The sequence below is a fragment of the Diadema antillarum genome, unplaced genomic scaffold (assembly GCF_040938485.1).
Source record: "Diadema antillarum isolate AM-2024a unplaced genomic scaffold, OU_Dant_1.0 seq00000563_RagTag, whole genome shotgun sequence".
Lineage (NCBI taxonomy): Eukaryota > Metazoa > Echinodermata > Echinoidea > Diadematoida > Diadematidae > Diadema > Diadema antillarum.
The window spans coordinates 2890605-2907647 of NW_027271502.1; the positions used below are offsets into that span (position 1 = coordinate 2890605).

The window sequence follows — 17043 nt, forward strand, 5'->3', positions numbered from 1 at the left end:
ATCTGCTGTGTTGGTAATCTTATGAATATCAGCTGGCCAACAGAATTCACCAGCAGAAAACCATCATGAAATAGCTTATGAAGTGTGGCAGAACCTCTGCGCAATACACTCACTGGTGCCAAAGACCGGGCAAATGTCGCAAGCGGGTCCCCAGGCCCGGCCTCCGCTGCAGCAGCATGTCTCCATGGTAACGGGCTGCATCCCACTTTGTCCTGCCTGGCATCCGCCAGGAGGCACGAAGGCGTAGCAGAAACCGGTCCGGCGGTCTGGGTGTTAAAGAGGGGAAATGGGAGGAGAAAGGTGACGTGACAAAATTGATCACATCAAACTCTTTACAAGCTCTCTCCCTCTATCTCTCTCCTGCAGCCATACAATTTTTTTTTAAAGGCACTTCAAATTGACCTACTCTCATTCTGTATTTGTATCCCATTCCTGTATCAGAAACCAACTGTGAACAGTTATGTCAAAATACAGAGTTAAAGATAACAACAAAACAGCCATCCCCCCTCAAATAAAAAGACATTTTTGAAGCTGCATTAACGGACATCCCTATGCTGACTACCATGCCTCCACAGAACATACGGTACTCGACTGGGGCAAAAATTAGTGTATAACCAAACAAACCTTGAATATATCTCCCCTGAAATATGTTTTTAATACACCATGTACGTACTAACATTTTCAAACTCATTCACACACATGTTCTTCTTGAGTTTGCTGTAAAAGTTGCAAATTTAAAAAAAAAAAAAAAAGCCTCATCAGACTTTGCCTCAAAACCTACCATATTCATAAGTTGCCTTCTTATACTTCTTATATAACGATGCAAGTGTTTGTAATTCACGTCGGAGATGTCAACCTTGTAAAAAGCACTGCAGTATTCTGAGGGCCCTGGCTTTATGCAACGAATTGCTTTTTCATGCATAATGTGCATTCCATTGCTGTCTTTTCACATAAGTTAGAGTGACTTAACAGAATCAAAAACTTGTGCTTCCTGATTGAATACACTGCAAAAGGAAGGACTAAATTATCTAACAGTAAGCATCACAGTTACAACTCGATTATAACCCATGACCGGCCATCTTCCTTTCAGACAGGAGATGGCACCACCATTACTCTCACCCCTTTGGATGACTTACCCATACACTCTTGCCCAGATGGGCCAAGCATGTAGCCCTCATTGCAGGCACAGGTGTAGGTGCCTTCCTGGTTGATGCACCGACCGTTTAGGCAGAGCCCGACGTTTATCGCACACTCATTAATATCTGATGTTAAAAGACAAAGGAGAGGAGGTAAAGATTTAGCGACGCATGGCAGTCACAGCTTGTGAGAGACAAAGTTTATTTACTGATTGTACAGTATTTAGCAAAGTTTGCAGGTGATAAAATCATTGACTCAAAGTGCACAATCATTTTCCCCATCCTTTCAATGTTTGTGCAGTGCTTTCCAGAAAGGTAACCAAAAACTGGTCTTTCAATCAAGAGTGCATCAGGCACAACTGAGCCCATTTATCAAAATGCCAACATTTTTTGAATAAGCTGAAAAGCATCATTTTGTGATGAAAGGATGAAAGGATTTCTTCATTATTATTATTTTTTTGGTCTGCTTTGGTCTACAATGACTCAAAACCTTAGAATACAAATGCAGCGTGCATGAGTGTTTCATGCCACATCATATAGCACTGTTTACTCACTTGTGTAAAGAAATGTACATACCATTTATTACCAATAGAATTTACTATCTCTTGTAAATATCACAGCGACATTCATTTTTAACGTAACAGCCCTGGAGGAATGAAAGCCAGAAGGGGGAAATTCCCATCTACAACAAATATCTCAATAACAGTGATTGCAACGACTGCAGGAAGTATATGTTGTTGTTTTCTCACCGCGGCAATTGTTTCCATCTCCGCCGATGGACGTGTAGCCCTCCGCACAAAGACACATGAACTTGCCGATGAGGTTCTTGCAGCGGTACCGGCAGCCGTTGGTGGGAAGCGAGCACTCATCCAAGTCTGGTGGAGATGGGACACAGAGACAAAGAGTAATGATTTCTCCCCATGGAATTGAGTATCTATCAATTTAGTTCTATTGATCTCTTTATTCTTTCATTTCTATGCAGTTACTTTTTTAGGCCTTTTCACAAGTAACTTGCATTTCCTTTTTTAAGTCTCACAAATATATAATTTGATAATTTCTCTCCATCAACAGTCAGCTTCTTCAAAATCAAATAAAACTGATGATAAATTATCAACAGCGCCCAATATTTAGTATCACGACAACCAATTCTTGCTGTGGGGAAGAGGCAGGGCAACTGAATGCAGGTGCAAGACACTTTACAAGCATGGTTACAGTGCAATAAATTCAAGATAACTAACAGTAGGTGTTTTGCATAGAGGCACAGTATATCTATTATAGAAAATTAATAATTATATATCCAGGATTTTATACAGCCAAAACAGTAACCACACATGCTGAAATTACTACTTATTACTAAATTGTATTAATTGTTGTCAGCTTTGTATGATGATATTTCAAGAGAATGTGCCTTACCACGGCAATGTCTACCATCCTCTGTGAGTGTGTAGCCGGTGGGACACAGGCAGCGGAATGAGCCTGGCAGGTTTTGGCAGCGGAATGCACACTGACCCCTCCTGCGTCTGCACTCGTTTATATCTGATGGAAACGAAAACGAAAACGGAACAAAACAAAACAAAACAGAAACATGTTTCATAATGAAAATATTACACATCAGGCAGCTTAAGGCATTTTTTTCCCAATATGAATATTTGCCTTCATGTTTGAAGAGAATACAATTGATGTTGAATAAATTTGCTTCTTCATCAAATAAGGCCAGAATCTTAGCATGCTGCCCTTGACTCCTTTTTTTTTTCCAAATTAAAATTCAAATCTATTCAGAGTTTTCTGCATTCAGCATATCACAAATGATACATTCAGTTTTTAGAAAACAATGAGACATGCTATTGGTAGTTAAACACAATTACAAAATTACATGAACAATAGACTGCCAACACAATGAAAAGATATGCTGATTTAGTCAATCAGTTGCAATGCTGATTTGGAGCTATTCAGGATAGAGGAATAAACAGTGATCAGACTGAATTTGATAGTAAAATATATCGGTGGGATTGTAATGCAGAAGGTTGTCATTAAATCAGCAAATAGCTTGAAGAGACGACGACCTATAAGAATTGACGTCCCTCATAAGAACTGAGAACACCAAACCCAATGCAGTCCATTCTTGGTCAAGAATGAACCTAACTCCAAATTAACACCCCTCCCTCCTTCCAGAGAAGAGCAGACTTGACCCACCTTCACACCTTCCCCTCCTGCCGACCTGGTAGCCCTCTCCGCACTGACACTCAAAGGAGCCCAGGGTGTTGAAGCACGTTGAGTTATAGCCACACACATTATACTCCTCCTGGCACTCGTTGCGATCTACGGGAGAGAAATGAAATGGAGAATAATCATCACCACCCCCACAACTATACAAGAATCTTGTAAGGGATGGATTGCTTCGGTTCAATGTTATTTGTTAATTAAAGCTTTACTATTTCATGATCCTAGAGCCACTGGGCACAATACTGCTGGATTTCCTGAGGATGAGAGACAATGATTTCTAGGTTCATTGATTTAACGTGAAAGCATGTTCTTGGCAGTAACTCCATTGGCATCTGGTTTGTAAACACACACCAACACTTTGTTTGGATGATCGTATTTGGTGCTTGGCAGATAGTTCATCATGTCCACTATGAACATTTCAAAATAAATATTGGTTTAGAACCTTTCTGCCTTCATCCAAGATGAAGTGCATCACTCCACATGCATTTTTTTTTTCTTCCCAGGGTAAGGAACCCACCGATGCAGATGCGGCCACTCGTGTCCAGGAGATAGCCATCCGGGCACTGGCAGCGGTAGGAGCCATCGGTGTTGATGCAGTTGCCGTTTTCGCAGATGCCGGGGAAGACCTTGCACTCGTTGATGTCCTCATAGATCTCGGGGGTCAGACGCGGGGCGTAGCCAGGTCCATCGGGGCAGATGTCGAGGAAGTCCGCTGTGAAAGGAAGCCAGGAAGCACACGCATAGTTTTCTCTAAATATTTAGAATGATATTCGGCTCACTGAATAGTGTTGTTTAACTATACTCAGAAGCAGACCCCTTTTGGATTCCAGTAGATCGCAGGCAGTAGGATATATCAATGTTCCTTCCGCTCCAAAACAGCTGACATGGTTGAGTGATAACAACTCTTTTCTTAAGACAGAAGATGGAATCTGGACGTGCTGTATGCAAGAATTAAGCCTCAGTGTTTTCAAGGACTTATTACACCGTGAGCAGGGCATAAGTGTTTTGTGTAATGGCAACTGAACCAGACATTCCAACCAAACAACATACAAATAGAATCTTGCGGTTTCATTGTTGTTGTTTTTTTCTTTGTTGGCTATTGAAGTTACAGATTTGTAACATGATAATTCATGTGTTTGACTAAATTTTGTGCTTCACATTTTGCATTCATCTTTTCTTTTTTTTTTTACAAATTTTAATTTGCAAGGCACGTTCCATATATAATCTTCCCTTGTTGCATTAGGTCAGATGTGAATTCTGAGAGAAATACAGCTGTATTTAATACAAATACTCCATTATTCAAAAGTGACAGTCCTGCTGTCAACGACAAAAAAAAAGAATTTTACAGCAAGAACGAATACACCATCATCCAAATATTTTACCGCATCTGTGTTCGAGCTAAATATGTTTTCTAAAACAAGCTCTCCACTATTCAATTGCAAACCACATATCGTATTTGCCGGCGCATAGGCCGCAGTATTTTTCAGAAAATAAAAATGAAAAGTCAGGGTGCGGCCTTTCCGGTGGCAAAACCAAAATTGGTCTCTGCAACCCGGCAAATCGGGAGTAAAAACTAACACATTTATGCATGTATGGGACAACACAATAGGCAACTAAGGAGGCAACCATCCTCCGATGAGATGAATACCGGTATACAAATCTTACAAGCAAAGCTGCATTCCATGTTTGTTTCATAACTTGACTTTCCCCATCAGTATGTCCTCTTTGTCGTTTCTATGAAATTTTAATGAGGCAAAAATAAAACTTAAGCTCAAAGCGGAGCGCTAATGAGTGACTGTCAGAACCTGTCTATCACCAGTCTATTACATGACTCGACTAGCGACTTGCACAATCAAAGATCGTTGTACGGTCTCTTTGGCACAATGAACACAATGAACACAATAGTGCTATTCAACATACGGCACAGCGTGGCAAGCGTGTGTGCAGAATCAGAAACGAAGAATGCTCTGCTCACAACATGCTCACAAATGTACAGCGCGCATGTATCTTTGCTGCCCCAGCAACTGCAGTGATTTCTTACATGTGGTGTGTGATATCGATCTCCTCAGAGAGAGTGCATGCGTGACAATGTTTACCAGTACCACAGAACCGAACCTACATGTGTCGAATTACGTTAGCGAGTGTGGCGTATGTTCTCTAGACTTCCCGTCCCTTTCTCTCATTTTTCTCTCTTTTGCTTTCGTATCATTATACCTCTTTATTTTCAGAGTAAAATCGTACTTCTGAGAGTGTTTTGTTAATTTTTGTTAAGTTATTACCTCATTGGTAACAATTTGGAGGTGAGTTTTTGTTCGAGTGTTTGTTCGAGTTTTTCGATTGAACGATGTGTAGATTATCTACGTGTGTGCGAAAACATCGTACTTTGTATGGTACCCACTCGTTTGTTTCCATGTATTAAGTATTTTTACCATAAAGTGTCTTCATTGATCATCTTCAAGCATCAGGTTTTCACCCTACTTTTTAATGACTTTTTCTTTTCTTTTTTTTTTGCGTTGCACAAATCGGGGGTGCGGCTTATACGGCCTTTGTGCTGGCGAATACGGTAATAGGTCTGACTTACACAGAGCAAACACTCAATTAAACTTGCTAATGTCAAACTTTTTTTTGGTGGTTGTTGTTGTTTGTTTATTTTTGTTTGTTTGTTTGTTTGTTTGTTTGTTTGTTCGTTCGTTTGTTTATTTGTTTGCTTGTTTTTGAATGGGTCTTACGGTCACTGGGCTGAGGACAAAGGTTGCAGGGGTCCCCCCAGCCAGCTCCCAGGGAGCAGCAGCACTCCTTGCGTGTGGCGTTGCCCACTCGGGGGTCGGTGCACAGGCCCCCGATGAAGTCGTTGAAACAGAACATCCTCCTCATGTCTGGCGGGGGAAAAGAAGAGAAAGGGGAGGGGAGAAGAGGGAGGAGAGGGGGAGGAGAGGAAGAGGAGGAAGAGGAGGAGGAGAAAAAGGAAGAGAAATATGAGATGTTTGGTAGCTTGCTCCATTAACTCATTCAATATCATTAGTAAATATACTTCAAGGGATGTTTCATATATTTCAGCAGCAGTGTAATAAGAGGATGTCAGTTCTCCATCTCCTTGCCTTGATGCCAAACTCAATAATAGACTATGATATGAATTAGTACTCATTAAAAATGGCTTTTCAATCATTAATTGTAAAGAGAAGGTTAGGCTTCGATACAACACAGTCATCATCTCTGCACAAATTGGGATACAGAACATGAAATTGCTTTAAGTCATTTTACATCATTATTTATTTAACTATTAGATATCTTATATCATATCGAGACACAGCTGGAGCGAGAGAAAGTCATCATCACGTGGAAGATTTTGCAAAATTGGTCTCAAAGCGGGAAATCTCTCATCAAATGTGGGAGAGTTGGAGTCTCTGTACATCTGTGGATTGGTGTGCATTCAGTAACTCTCGGAGCATTGTGAAGCTAATCTTGAGCTTATCGCAGTTTATTTTGGCAGATTTTGAGTCCAGCTAAACTCACCTATACAGATGAGACCGTCGCTGCTCAGCATGTACTCAGGTGGGCAGGTACACTGGAAGCTGCCCAGCGTGTTCTCACACCGTCCATTCATGCACATGTCTGGGATGATCAGGCACTCATTGGTGTCTGGTTAAAGAAATGGAGAAGGGATGAGAATAAGTCAAACGAGAGATGTGGAGAAGGCATCACAGTGAAATAAGAAATATTCAAGGCTAGGTATAATCTTATCCCTAGTCTCCTTTACAAATGCATTTTCATGTATTAGAAACCACATCCATGCTATTTACAGCTTGGAGTTTTAAACTGGATATTTACATCGTTGGTGTATCACATACAAAGTCAATCAGATGCATTACAAGGTTCACACATTTGATGACGAATAACCCAACTACAAATTTATACCATATGATCTTAATGCTGTACAAATCAGAGCAACATCAGGCACAATCTAGATGAGTTTGTTAATCTACTCCCTGGAATATTGCATGAGTTTAAAGAAATTGAATAAAAATATGATGGGCATTCCTGGTGTCGAATCATAAGACTTCAGAAATAGGAAAACAATATAAACTTACTTGACGAAGTTAACCTTCAAGCAATCAAATGGAATTTAATGAATTAACCCGTTGTTGAAGACGGGCTGATTTTGCTACAACACACATTTCCCATAGACACCTTCTTGAGTATACTCAGGGCTAGTCTTAAAGGGGTCAATTTGGAATGGGTCAGGGGGGATACTCTTGAAATGGGAAATATATCTCTAAGACTTACCGATACACTCTTGTCCCGACGGGGATAGCTGGAATCCGTCGTAGCAAGTGCACCTGAAGCTTCCGATCACGTTGTCGCAGCGGCCGAACTGGCACAAATTCTCCCTTGTGATGCATTCATTCTCATCTGTGAGGGAGATGATCGTCATGTGACCACAGATAACCAATCAGAAAACATGGATTAGTAGTAGTCTCATGCACAGTCTGATGGCAGATTGAGCAGAAGACAATTTTGATAATCCCTTCCATAGCAGCATAAACCAAACAAAGTGGTATAACACCAACTTGATGTGATATGTTCTATTTGGTATCGTAGAAGCCATTTTACATCTCACATATACGTTGGCAGTAATTTCGAGGTAAAGTAGTGGCTGCTTCTTACTGCCTAATTGCGCTTGCTCAATAACTGTTAATTTGCTGAAATTTAGATTAAAAAACAGCGGGTAGTTTTCATTTCATATAAATACCTTTAAAAATAACAACTGTATAGATGACCATACGGACAACACCATGAGTCTGAGCTAAATAACTATTAAACACATACACACATAAACAAAGAAATAAACACATACATTTGTAGGAACAATAACATTATTATGATAAAAAAAAAAAAAACCTTCAATAAATAAATGTAAGAAAATCAAAAAAATTTGAGAAACTGATCAGATGCTGGTATTCTCACCTTCACATCGCAGTCCCGAGGCGGAGAGGACGTACCCTGGGATACAGTCACAGAAGAAGCTGCCTGGGGTGTTGACACATCGCCCATTGTGACAAGTGCCGAGCATGGTGGCACACTCATTGATATCTGTGATTAACAAAATATGATAACATTTATGATAATAATGTAAAGAGTGGGACAGCTCTGCAGTGCAGGAAAGAAGCACTTCATCACATAGAATAACAAACATTCACCAGTTAGGTTTAATGTTCCACTTGGTCACCCCCGGTAAATTCTGCCAAATCTGAATTCGTACCGACAGTAGAAGAAGATCGCGATCCAGCGTCTGAGTCTCAGCAAGGTTTCACCCTGCTCGGTTTTTTCTTCCCTCCACCACCTCCAGCCGTCGCTACGCGGTCAGCCTGTGGTTTCGTACTTTTCTTAGTACTGTCCGTTACGGCAGATGCAGCTCCACTGCAACTGCTGGCATCCCGCTGTGCAGGAGCCATCTTGGATTGGAAACGCGAGGCAGCAAGCGGCGAATTAGAGGGTGGAGATTGCTTCTCCATAGTTCTTGTATTTTCCGTAACGATTCTTAGGCAATCCCGAAACAGAAATCTCGGAGAAACGGCAAAAGGGGTAGAAATCCCGATCACGCTGGAGCAAGATCGCAACTGCTCCTTTCCAGAACACGGCTGCGCATGAATTGAACATGTGCACGCGCGCAGGATCTCCTATATTCGCATACGCAGTAATGCGTAGTCTCGATGTCGAGACTTACGAAATAAAATGTTCCACTTGGTCACCTGACTTATTGTGATTCAAAGACCTGGTATCGTGGGGATACCATGGGGTGGGTAGGCTGACCCTGCTCGGATATATTCAAGAATCCCCGTCACAACTGTGTACAGCTTTATCATGCACATGAGACCTCTTACATCGATTACATATATACACTTACCTGTGCATTCTCCGTTGATGTTGCGCTCAAAGCCAGGATGGCAGCTACAGGAGAAGGAACCCATAGCGTTCTGGCAGGTGCCGTTTCCGCAGCGGTCCGGGAACCTGAAACATTCATCAATGTCTGTTGGGGGGGGGGGGGGTGAGGAAAGGATGCACACAAACAATTAAGTTAGCATGATCGTTGATGCCTGTGGAAAGAATCAACTGGTGTATCAATATTCTTATATATATATATATATATATATATATATATATATATATATATATACATATATATATATCTTCTTTTTTTTTTTATAAAGAGGACTGTTACTGTATAACTAATGGAAAGTAGCCGTACACTGAGGAATTGTATGCACCAAAGGAAGAACAGGTAAACCTTGTGTTTTGGCATGTGCGCGTGTGTGTGGAAAACACATCTGCAAACACACAAGATGAGACTCTGATGTATCTCTCGGGCTGAAACTCACCAAAGCACTCTGTGCCATCCTCCGAGAGCTGGAATCCGTTGTCGCAGATGCACAGGTAGGACCCAATCTGGTTGGTGCACTGACCGTTGGCACACACATCCGGTCTGGTCAGGCATTCATTGATGTCTGCCAGATGCATCAGACAAGGAATGTGACAGTTTAATCTTATAAGTTCTCAACAATGAGTCATTTTTCAGTGCATATCAAAAACACTAGTGGTGGAAGAATGAAAATAGTAGAAGCTCATATCATGATGGATGGGGGTCATCGCCCTCTCTTAGGATGTATCAGATATGTTTGATACTTTTTTTGTGTGTGACTGAGAATACTCTTGAACTTCTGCTGAACCAAAGTCAGCTGTCGCATACTTCGTGATTCTCTTAGGAAACATGATAGCAGCCAGCAGCTGCATTTTGTCTTGGTATTATCTTCAGATGCCATCTGCTTATCACATGACTCTGCAGCACTTTGTATGAATGATTTAAGCTTGCAACATTTAGTCAAGTAAATGGAACAGCAGCACTGCAGCTGCATATAGACTCCTCAAGGACATCTCATGATCTCACCTTAACTGAAAACTATGGTCTGCTTTCTGTCCAAGTACACACCCATTTCCTACCCATTTAAAAGAGTCCAATCTAGTAGAATACTATTCCAAGGTGGGTGGGTGGTTGTACCTCTTTTACAGGGATTACCACATTAGATGAATGATTACCGGTAACCGGGAACTATCAAATTCATCTATCAAATTACTTAACTAGGCAAAGTATCAAAGACAAGGTAGATAACAGTCCACACCCTGGAAGTACGGTATCATACCTTAATCATCGTCACAAGTATCCCATGAGTTAACTCTCTTCTGCCACAGGTGTGCAAACTCATATCACTGGGCTACAAACATCAGGTGGATTGCCTCCCCCTAATAAACTGATTTCATTTATCAAATCCAGCAGGGCATTAAACACAGCAAGAGGAGGGCGGAGGGGGGACACAGCATGGGTCACGCCCTGGTGTGGAATCAGGGCAATTAACTCACCATCACAGGACACTCTGGATACGGAGAGCTGGAATCCCCGTGGACACTGGCACTCGTGGTTACCGGGCGTGTTGACGCAAAAGGCTGGGCCCAAGCATCGACTCATGCCCTCCATGCATTCATCAATATCTAGTGGAAAAAGGAAAGAGGTGGGGGTGGAAGAAGGCAAAGACAGACAGCCGTAAGGTTTAAGCATTAATTGGGTTATGTGTTCAAACTTGGTAAAATGGTTTTACTCTAAGAGCAAAGTCCAGCTTCCTCTGGATTGTAAGGACTGGCATATTCTCTGTATAGGAGCCTTCTGAAAACCATGTACTAGTTGAAATATAGAATGAGAATGACAAAGTAAGACTGCCCATATCTATCTATGGATTCAGTCCATTATATTGAGTAACCCACATCTCTACAAGCTTGTCTTCTACACGGGGCTCTCTTTTCCACTAACAAAATGATTTTGAACAGATAGTTTCAAATAGGATATGCACTTGCTCATTTTTCTCCACTGCTTTAAAATGTATGCACAAATATTTTGTACTGGTACAAGACTGATTTGCTGTAATTATATATAAAATAATTTGTGACACTGGAAATGGAATTTGATTTGAATTGAATTGAATTGAATTGAATTGAATTGAATTGAATTGAATTGAATTGAATTGAATTGAAATGAATTGAAAGGAAGAGTATTGCCTTTTCACATTTTCATATGATGAATACTGCCTTTTGTTGCAGATATTCATGACTGCGAACCCTGAAGCTTAACAGAAAGCAACTATGGAAGGATGTGTGCAAAAAACGTGAACAACACTCAATTTCCAATATTCAACAATTATCAGACACTTGCAGAAATTGCAACAAAAGGATAACTAAAGCTTCTTCTTTTCCTGAAAAACAATAAAACAAAAACAAAAACAAAAAACAAAAAACAAAACGGAAGCATTCCTACCGTAGAGGAAATATCAGTGCTTTGTACATTCATGAAGGAGAAGTTGTAGAGTGCCAAAAACTTAGTACAGTAAATGTTGTGGTCTACTCACCCTCGCAGGTGTGTTGGAAAGCATTGGAGCGATAGCCAGGTGGGCAGTCGCAGCGGAAGCTGCCTTCGGTATTCACACACAGCCCTGGCTCACAGATACCCGGGATATCACACTCGTTGATGTCTACAGCAAGCCATATGGGAGAATTAATAAATCACATTTCATATAAAAGAACAAGCACACATATGTATATATACTGTATAATAGTGTGAGCTCTATGAGGTCATGAAGATACCCATAATCAAGGCTTCTCTTGAGAGGATTTTACCTGAAAGAACAAATTGTAAGCTGAGAGCCAGAAGGGCACTATCGCATTCAATGATTTGCGTGGAAATTAAAATTAAATAATAAATTTTCATCAAGAGTGGGTTAATTCATAAGATGTAGAGTAAAATTGTGGTTCAAATCTACAACATTTTCTGAAAAATGAAAATGATTTAAACTTAAAACCATAATGTAAGAGTAAATAAAGCTCTATTATATGATACCAACAACTCAATACCTCCCAAAATTGCAATAAAGCCCTTCTGGTTGTCAGCCTACAAAATGGTGGTGTTCATGGAGAGAGAGCACTCGCTATATCAGCATGTGTGATAAGGTGCAAAAAAAGCAACAAGAATGTGGCACTTCATGTCAGTATCATGTTAGAAACATTCCATTCCCTGAAGTATAATTTTGCTGTCATCACAGCCATACCTCCATTCTGTGGATGTGGGGAGAAAAGTGGTTGAAGATATAGGGAAATTACAGCCACATGTAATCTTGAAACATACACAATACAGGCAAACAGATATACCGTGGGCCATACAAGATAATATATGACAAAATATTCTGCATACATACACATATGAATAGACCTGATCTACAGAAAGATCCCCGTTTTGCACTGTTTGTCTCCATTCATTGCATTGGAAGCAATTTCCAATTTGAAAACATTGCCATTGGGCTTACCGTGTGGAAGACCGGTTATTGGATCCACAACGTGCCCAACGTGGGTGCCACCACACAGCCGGTAGTAATCCTCTGGACGGACAAAATCACATCACACAAGATTATCAAAAACAGTTCCTATAAAACCTGTCTCAAAAAAAAAAAAAAAAAAAAAAAAAATCAAGCATGCTTGCCTGGCCATTGAAAATTTCTGTATCCTGTATCTGTATTCTGTATCATTTCTGAAAATGACACAATGCTATTTGCATCGCTGATGGCAAGATTGAAATACATGCATTGCCATGACCATGTTCTATGTACGATATCATCTGGCCATATGTGAAGTCCATTTAAATTGAGTACCGGTAGAATAGCACAATCCTCACTAAGGATATTATCCATGTACAAAATCTTCTTCTGAGAGGTTGAACCAACACATTAAATAATCATACTTCAATTTGAACGGATGTGATTTTAAATGAGGAGGCTGCTTTGGCTCCCAGGGGCCAACTATTGTCATACCAACCTGACATGGGAGCTGGGCAGGGACTGCAGTCCTGCTGGGTGCCCCAGGCCGATGCCATGAGGGCGCTACAGCAGCAGATTTTCTTGGTGAGACTCGGAAGGAGCGGGTTGCCGCACTCCGGCAGCGGGAAGGCCGACTGGTTGTAGGAGAGGTAGCAGGTCAGCTCTCGGATATCTGCAAAGGTGAGGCAACACAAGAGTCAAGCTGTGTCGACACTTCCTTGCCACATTTTGGGTCATTGTTAGCCCCGAGTTTCATAAGAGCAAGTCTACTACTTTAGGGCTTTATCAATGTTCTATGAAGCTATTTCAAGAGAGCCTGTATTGGCACAGATGGAAAAGTGAGCATGCTACTTGCTTAAAATCCTGAACCAGCTTGGGATGTAGACAGTACTTGCCTTCTTTTACATACAAAACACTCTGACTTTTCAATCTGCCTTCACAGGGTGACTTTTGCAGATACTGTATCAAGCTATATTCAGATGACGATAGTTCTGGTTTGTGTCCTGGAATAGAATACAATCTATCAAAATTTTGGGTAGAAAAACAGGGAAAAATTAAAGTGGTCCATCTTGTCAAGAATTGTTGAAGTTTGTCCCTACTGAACGCAAAACAGGCAATTAAATGTTCTACCGTACAGCTTAGAAGAGGAATAGAAACAGGAGAAACACTTATGCATTAAAGGCAAGTGGAAGAGTGAACCCAAATCACCTGTTCATGACTAGATGTTGATGAAATAGCACCGAGCTACCAAGCATACTGAGATGGACTCATCTTTGTAACATTTTTATTCATGTCTTTCAAGAATGAAGGACTCTTTTCTTCTGTTGCCCACCACAACAAGTACTATCCTCACACCATATTAACACAAAGCTTGCTGAAGAAGAGTACATTCCCCCTCTTTGCTGGCAACCCATAGGTGATCACCGCCGACTCTTATTCACATTGCATTTTTAACATTTTGTTTGGATATCTTTCTAAATGCTGCTAATCTACATGCTTGTCCAATCTCAACTCACCCATACAGTTCTTTCCAGTTGGCATGTTCATAAACATGAAGCCCTGTGGACATATACATGTGTACGAGCCTCTCATGTTCATACAGGTACCAGCTCCACAGATGTAGGCATTTAATTGACATTCATTGACATCTGTAGATGGAAGAAAGAAATGTGCACAAGAGTCATGATGAGAAGAATGACGTATACATTCAAGAGTCAAGAATATTCATTGTCTGACTCAAAAAGACACAAATTTGCCCTCCACTGCCATACACAATAAAAATTATACAGAATAGGAGTACATGGTTAATCGAACATGAACAGAGTAATATGTGAATAAAAAAATACATATAAATAAATTCATTCACACTCTAGCAACACGTAACAATAGATGTATTTATTGAATCCTTTTATCCCATCTGCTTCTTATCACTCCCCTCCCTCCTGTCAGACTGTCAGATAGCATAAGCAGGGAAAGAAACAGACAAGTAGAGAGTTTCACAGAAACAGTAGGAATTTAAAGGACAAGTCAACCTTCATATACATAAGGATTGAGAGAATGCAGCGATATTAGTAGAACACATCAGTGAAAGTTTGAGGAAAATTGGACAATCCGTTCAAAAGTTGCGAATATTTTAAGTATCTGCGCAGTCAATGCTGGAAGAGAAGACTACTACAATGTATGATGTCACACGCGTACAACTATATAAGGAAAATAAAAAGAGAATTTCACAAAACTTTACTTTTTGAATAAAGTGCACATTTCTTCGACTTGCTACTGAAGTATGTTAAGGGTAATATTATTCCCCCTGCCTTCTGAAAGAGAGAAGTCGAGTGTTCTTTTGTTATGCGAGAAAAATGGAAATATGTTGAATTTTCTTTATTCTTTCTTTATATCGTTGTATTCATGTGACATCACAAGCTATAGTGGTCTTTTTCATCCAGCCGTGACTGAGCAGAAACTTCAAAAATTCGTAACTTTTTAACGGAGTGTCCGATTTTGCTCAAACTCTCACTGATGTGTTCTACTAATATTGCTGCATTCACTCAACCCACATGTCTATGAAGGTGAACTTGTCCTTTAAGAAGTTGCTGAGAGAGAGAATGAGGCAGAGGAGGGAGGGAGAAAAGAGGGGCGAGGACAAGTAAAGGAGCAGCTGACTGTGAGAAAGGGAGAGGCTTGCACTGCATCACTGACATAAAAAGTGGCATAAAAAAGCTTATATATGATCACTACCCCAACAACAAAACCTGACAAACAAACACATAATAATCTTTAATTGGTTTATCATACCATCGCGATAATTAAGAAACTCCACTAAGATTGAGTTGAACACAAAAGACGGCACAAACATGTTCATTTAGCCATCTCAAACCATTCCTAATGCCCTTGCATGATTACACTCTCAAACGTGGGGAATAGCAAAGTAGCAAGAAGAGAATGTCCCTAAAGACAGGGAAGGCACATGAGTAGGAAAAAAAAAAGAGATTGTGAGAGTGAATTATAAGCATATGTTTGTATACGGGTGGAACATTTTGTTATGATCAACAAAGAGAAAACAGTGCTTCAAACATATATGTAAATCGCAACAAATAGCACATAAATAATAACAGTATCATCTGCCCACTGTTCTTTTGTAAGTAATAAAACAAGTAGTTGTAAATTCAACAATTAGGGGAAGCATGCGGTATGACCCCCTGAAGCGAGGGGTTGAATCTTTACCTATACACTCCATGGCATCCGGGTTATACTGGTAGCCTGTAGGACACACACACTTGTAGCCACCACTGATTTCCACGCACTGGCCTCCCTTGCACAAGTTCTCAAACTGGGAGCACTCTTTGATTTCTGGAGAAGTCGAAGTTTGAAGTTTATTAACAACAACATGTAAATGAGTAAATGAGCACATGAATACACAAATACATGAATGGATACATACACTAGTTCAATATACATAAGTGAAGCTAGACAACACATGCGTAAACATTAGAACTAAACTGGTTTTCATTGGCAAGAACATAGTACATGTATAGAACAAATATAGAATACAGAAAAAATAAGAAAGAGAAAAGAAAAGAGAAAAGAAAAGAGAAAAGAAATAATACAATACATATGTTACAGGACGCAGTTGACAAAAGGATCAAAGATAGCACAAGTGCTAATAAGGACTGATCCCATGAACTTATTGTCTGTAGCACATACTGTACATGTATCTACTTATAACCAACTTAAATCAACGGGTACACTTAGAACTAAAGCCAAGAAGTTTCACAATTCTTACACAGTGTAATTTATATTTCAAACAAGTAATCCATAAACTGTTTTCAAAATGACTTCTACGTTAAGAACAATTAGATACACACACACACACACACACACACACATATAAACCACAGTCAAAGAGTCAATTTCAAAACATTATCTGTTATACACAACACTACTGACCTGTATCAGATCAGATCTTTTTTCTTTTCTTTTTTAAGAAGAATTTGGAAAGAAAGTAGATTTATATTTCCCTGACTTGTATGCTCTTTGATATATCTCACCTATGCTAACATTTTACTTCTTTTCATATTTAATTTGTCTCCATCGGAACATCTCTGATTAATTGAGCCTAATTCTCTTCTCTTTTTCTTCTTTTTCTCTTTACGCTCTGTGATGACTTTTTTGTGCCCTTTTTGCACTCAGATAGAGTGGTAAGGAGCATTATAAATACCCGTTACTATTATTATCATCACCATCATCGTCATCATCATAATCACCGTCATCACCATCAT

At 40.1% G+C, this 17043-nt stretch overlaps 1 protein-coding gene across 1 annotated transcript in view; it reads right to left on the minus strand.

The window, feature by feature from the left end:
• Window positions 1-17043, minus strand: part of LOC139735080 (fibrillin-1-like) — a 137481-nt gene that overhangs the window by 19103 nt on the left and 101335 nt on the right. Inside the window, exons 38-55 of the mRNA XM_071645852.1 lie at window positions 15989-16114; window positions 14284-14415; window positions 13266-13439; window positions 12761-12832; window positions 11810-11932; window positions 10773-10901; window positions 9737-9862; window positions 9265-9387; window positions 8325-8450; window positions 7644-7769; window positions 6873-6998; window positions 6089-6235; window positions 3877-4071; window positions 3330-3455; window positions 2550-2672; window positions 1886-2011; window positions 1137-1262; window positions 114-266 (exon numbers count right to left, since the gene is read on the minus strand). Coding sequence (XP_071501953.1) covers window positions 114-266; window positions 1137-1262; window positions 1886-2011; window positions 2550-2672; window positions 3330-3455; window positions 3877-4071; window positions 6089-6235; window positions 6873-6998; window positions 7644-7769; window positions 8325-8450; window positions 9265-9387; window positions 9737-9862; window positions 10773-10901; window positions 11810-11932; window positions 12761-12832; window positions 13266-13439; window positions 14284-14415; window positions 15989-16114 — 2379 coding nt within the window. The remainder of the gene's footprint in view (window positions 1-113; window positions 267-1136; window positions 1263-1885; window positions 2012-2549; window positions 2673-3329; window positions 3456-3876; window positions 4072-6088; window positions 6236-6872; window positions 6999-7643; window positions 7770-8324; window positions 8451-9264; window positions 9388-9736; window positions 9863-10772; window positions 10902-11809; window positions 11933-12760; window positions 12833-13265; window positions 13440-14283; window positions 14416-15988; window positions 16115-17043) is intronic.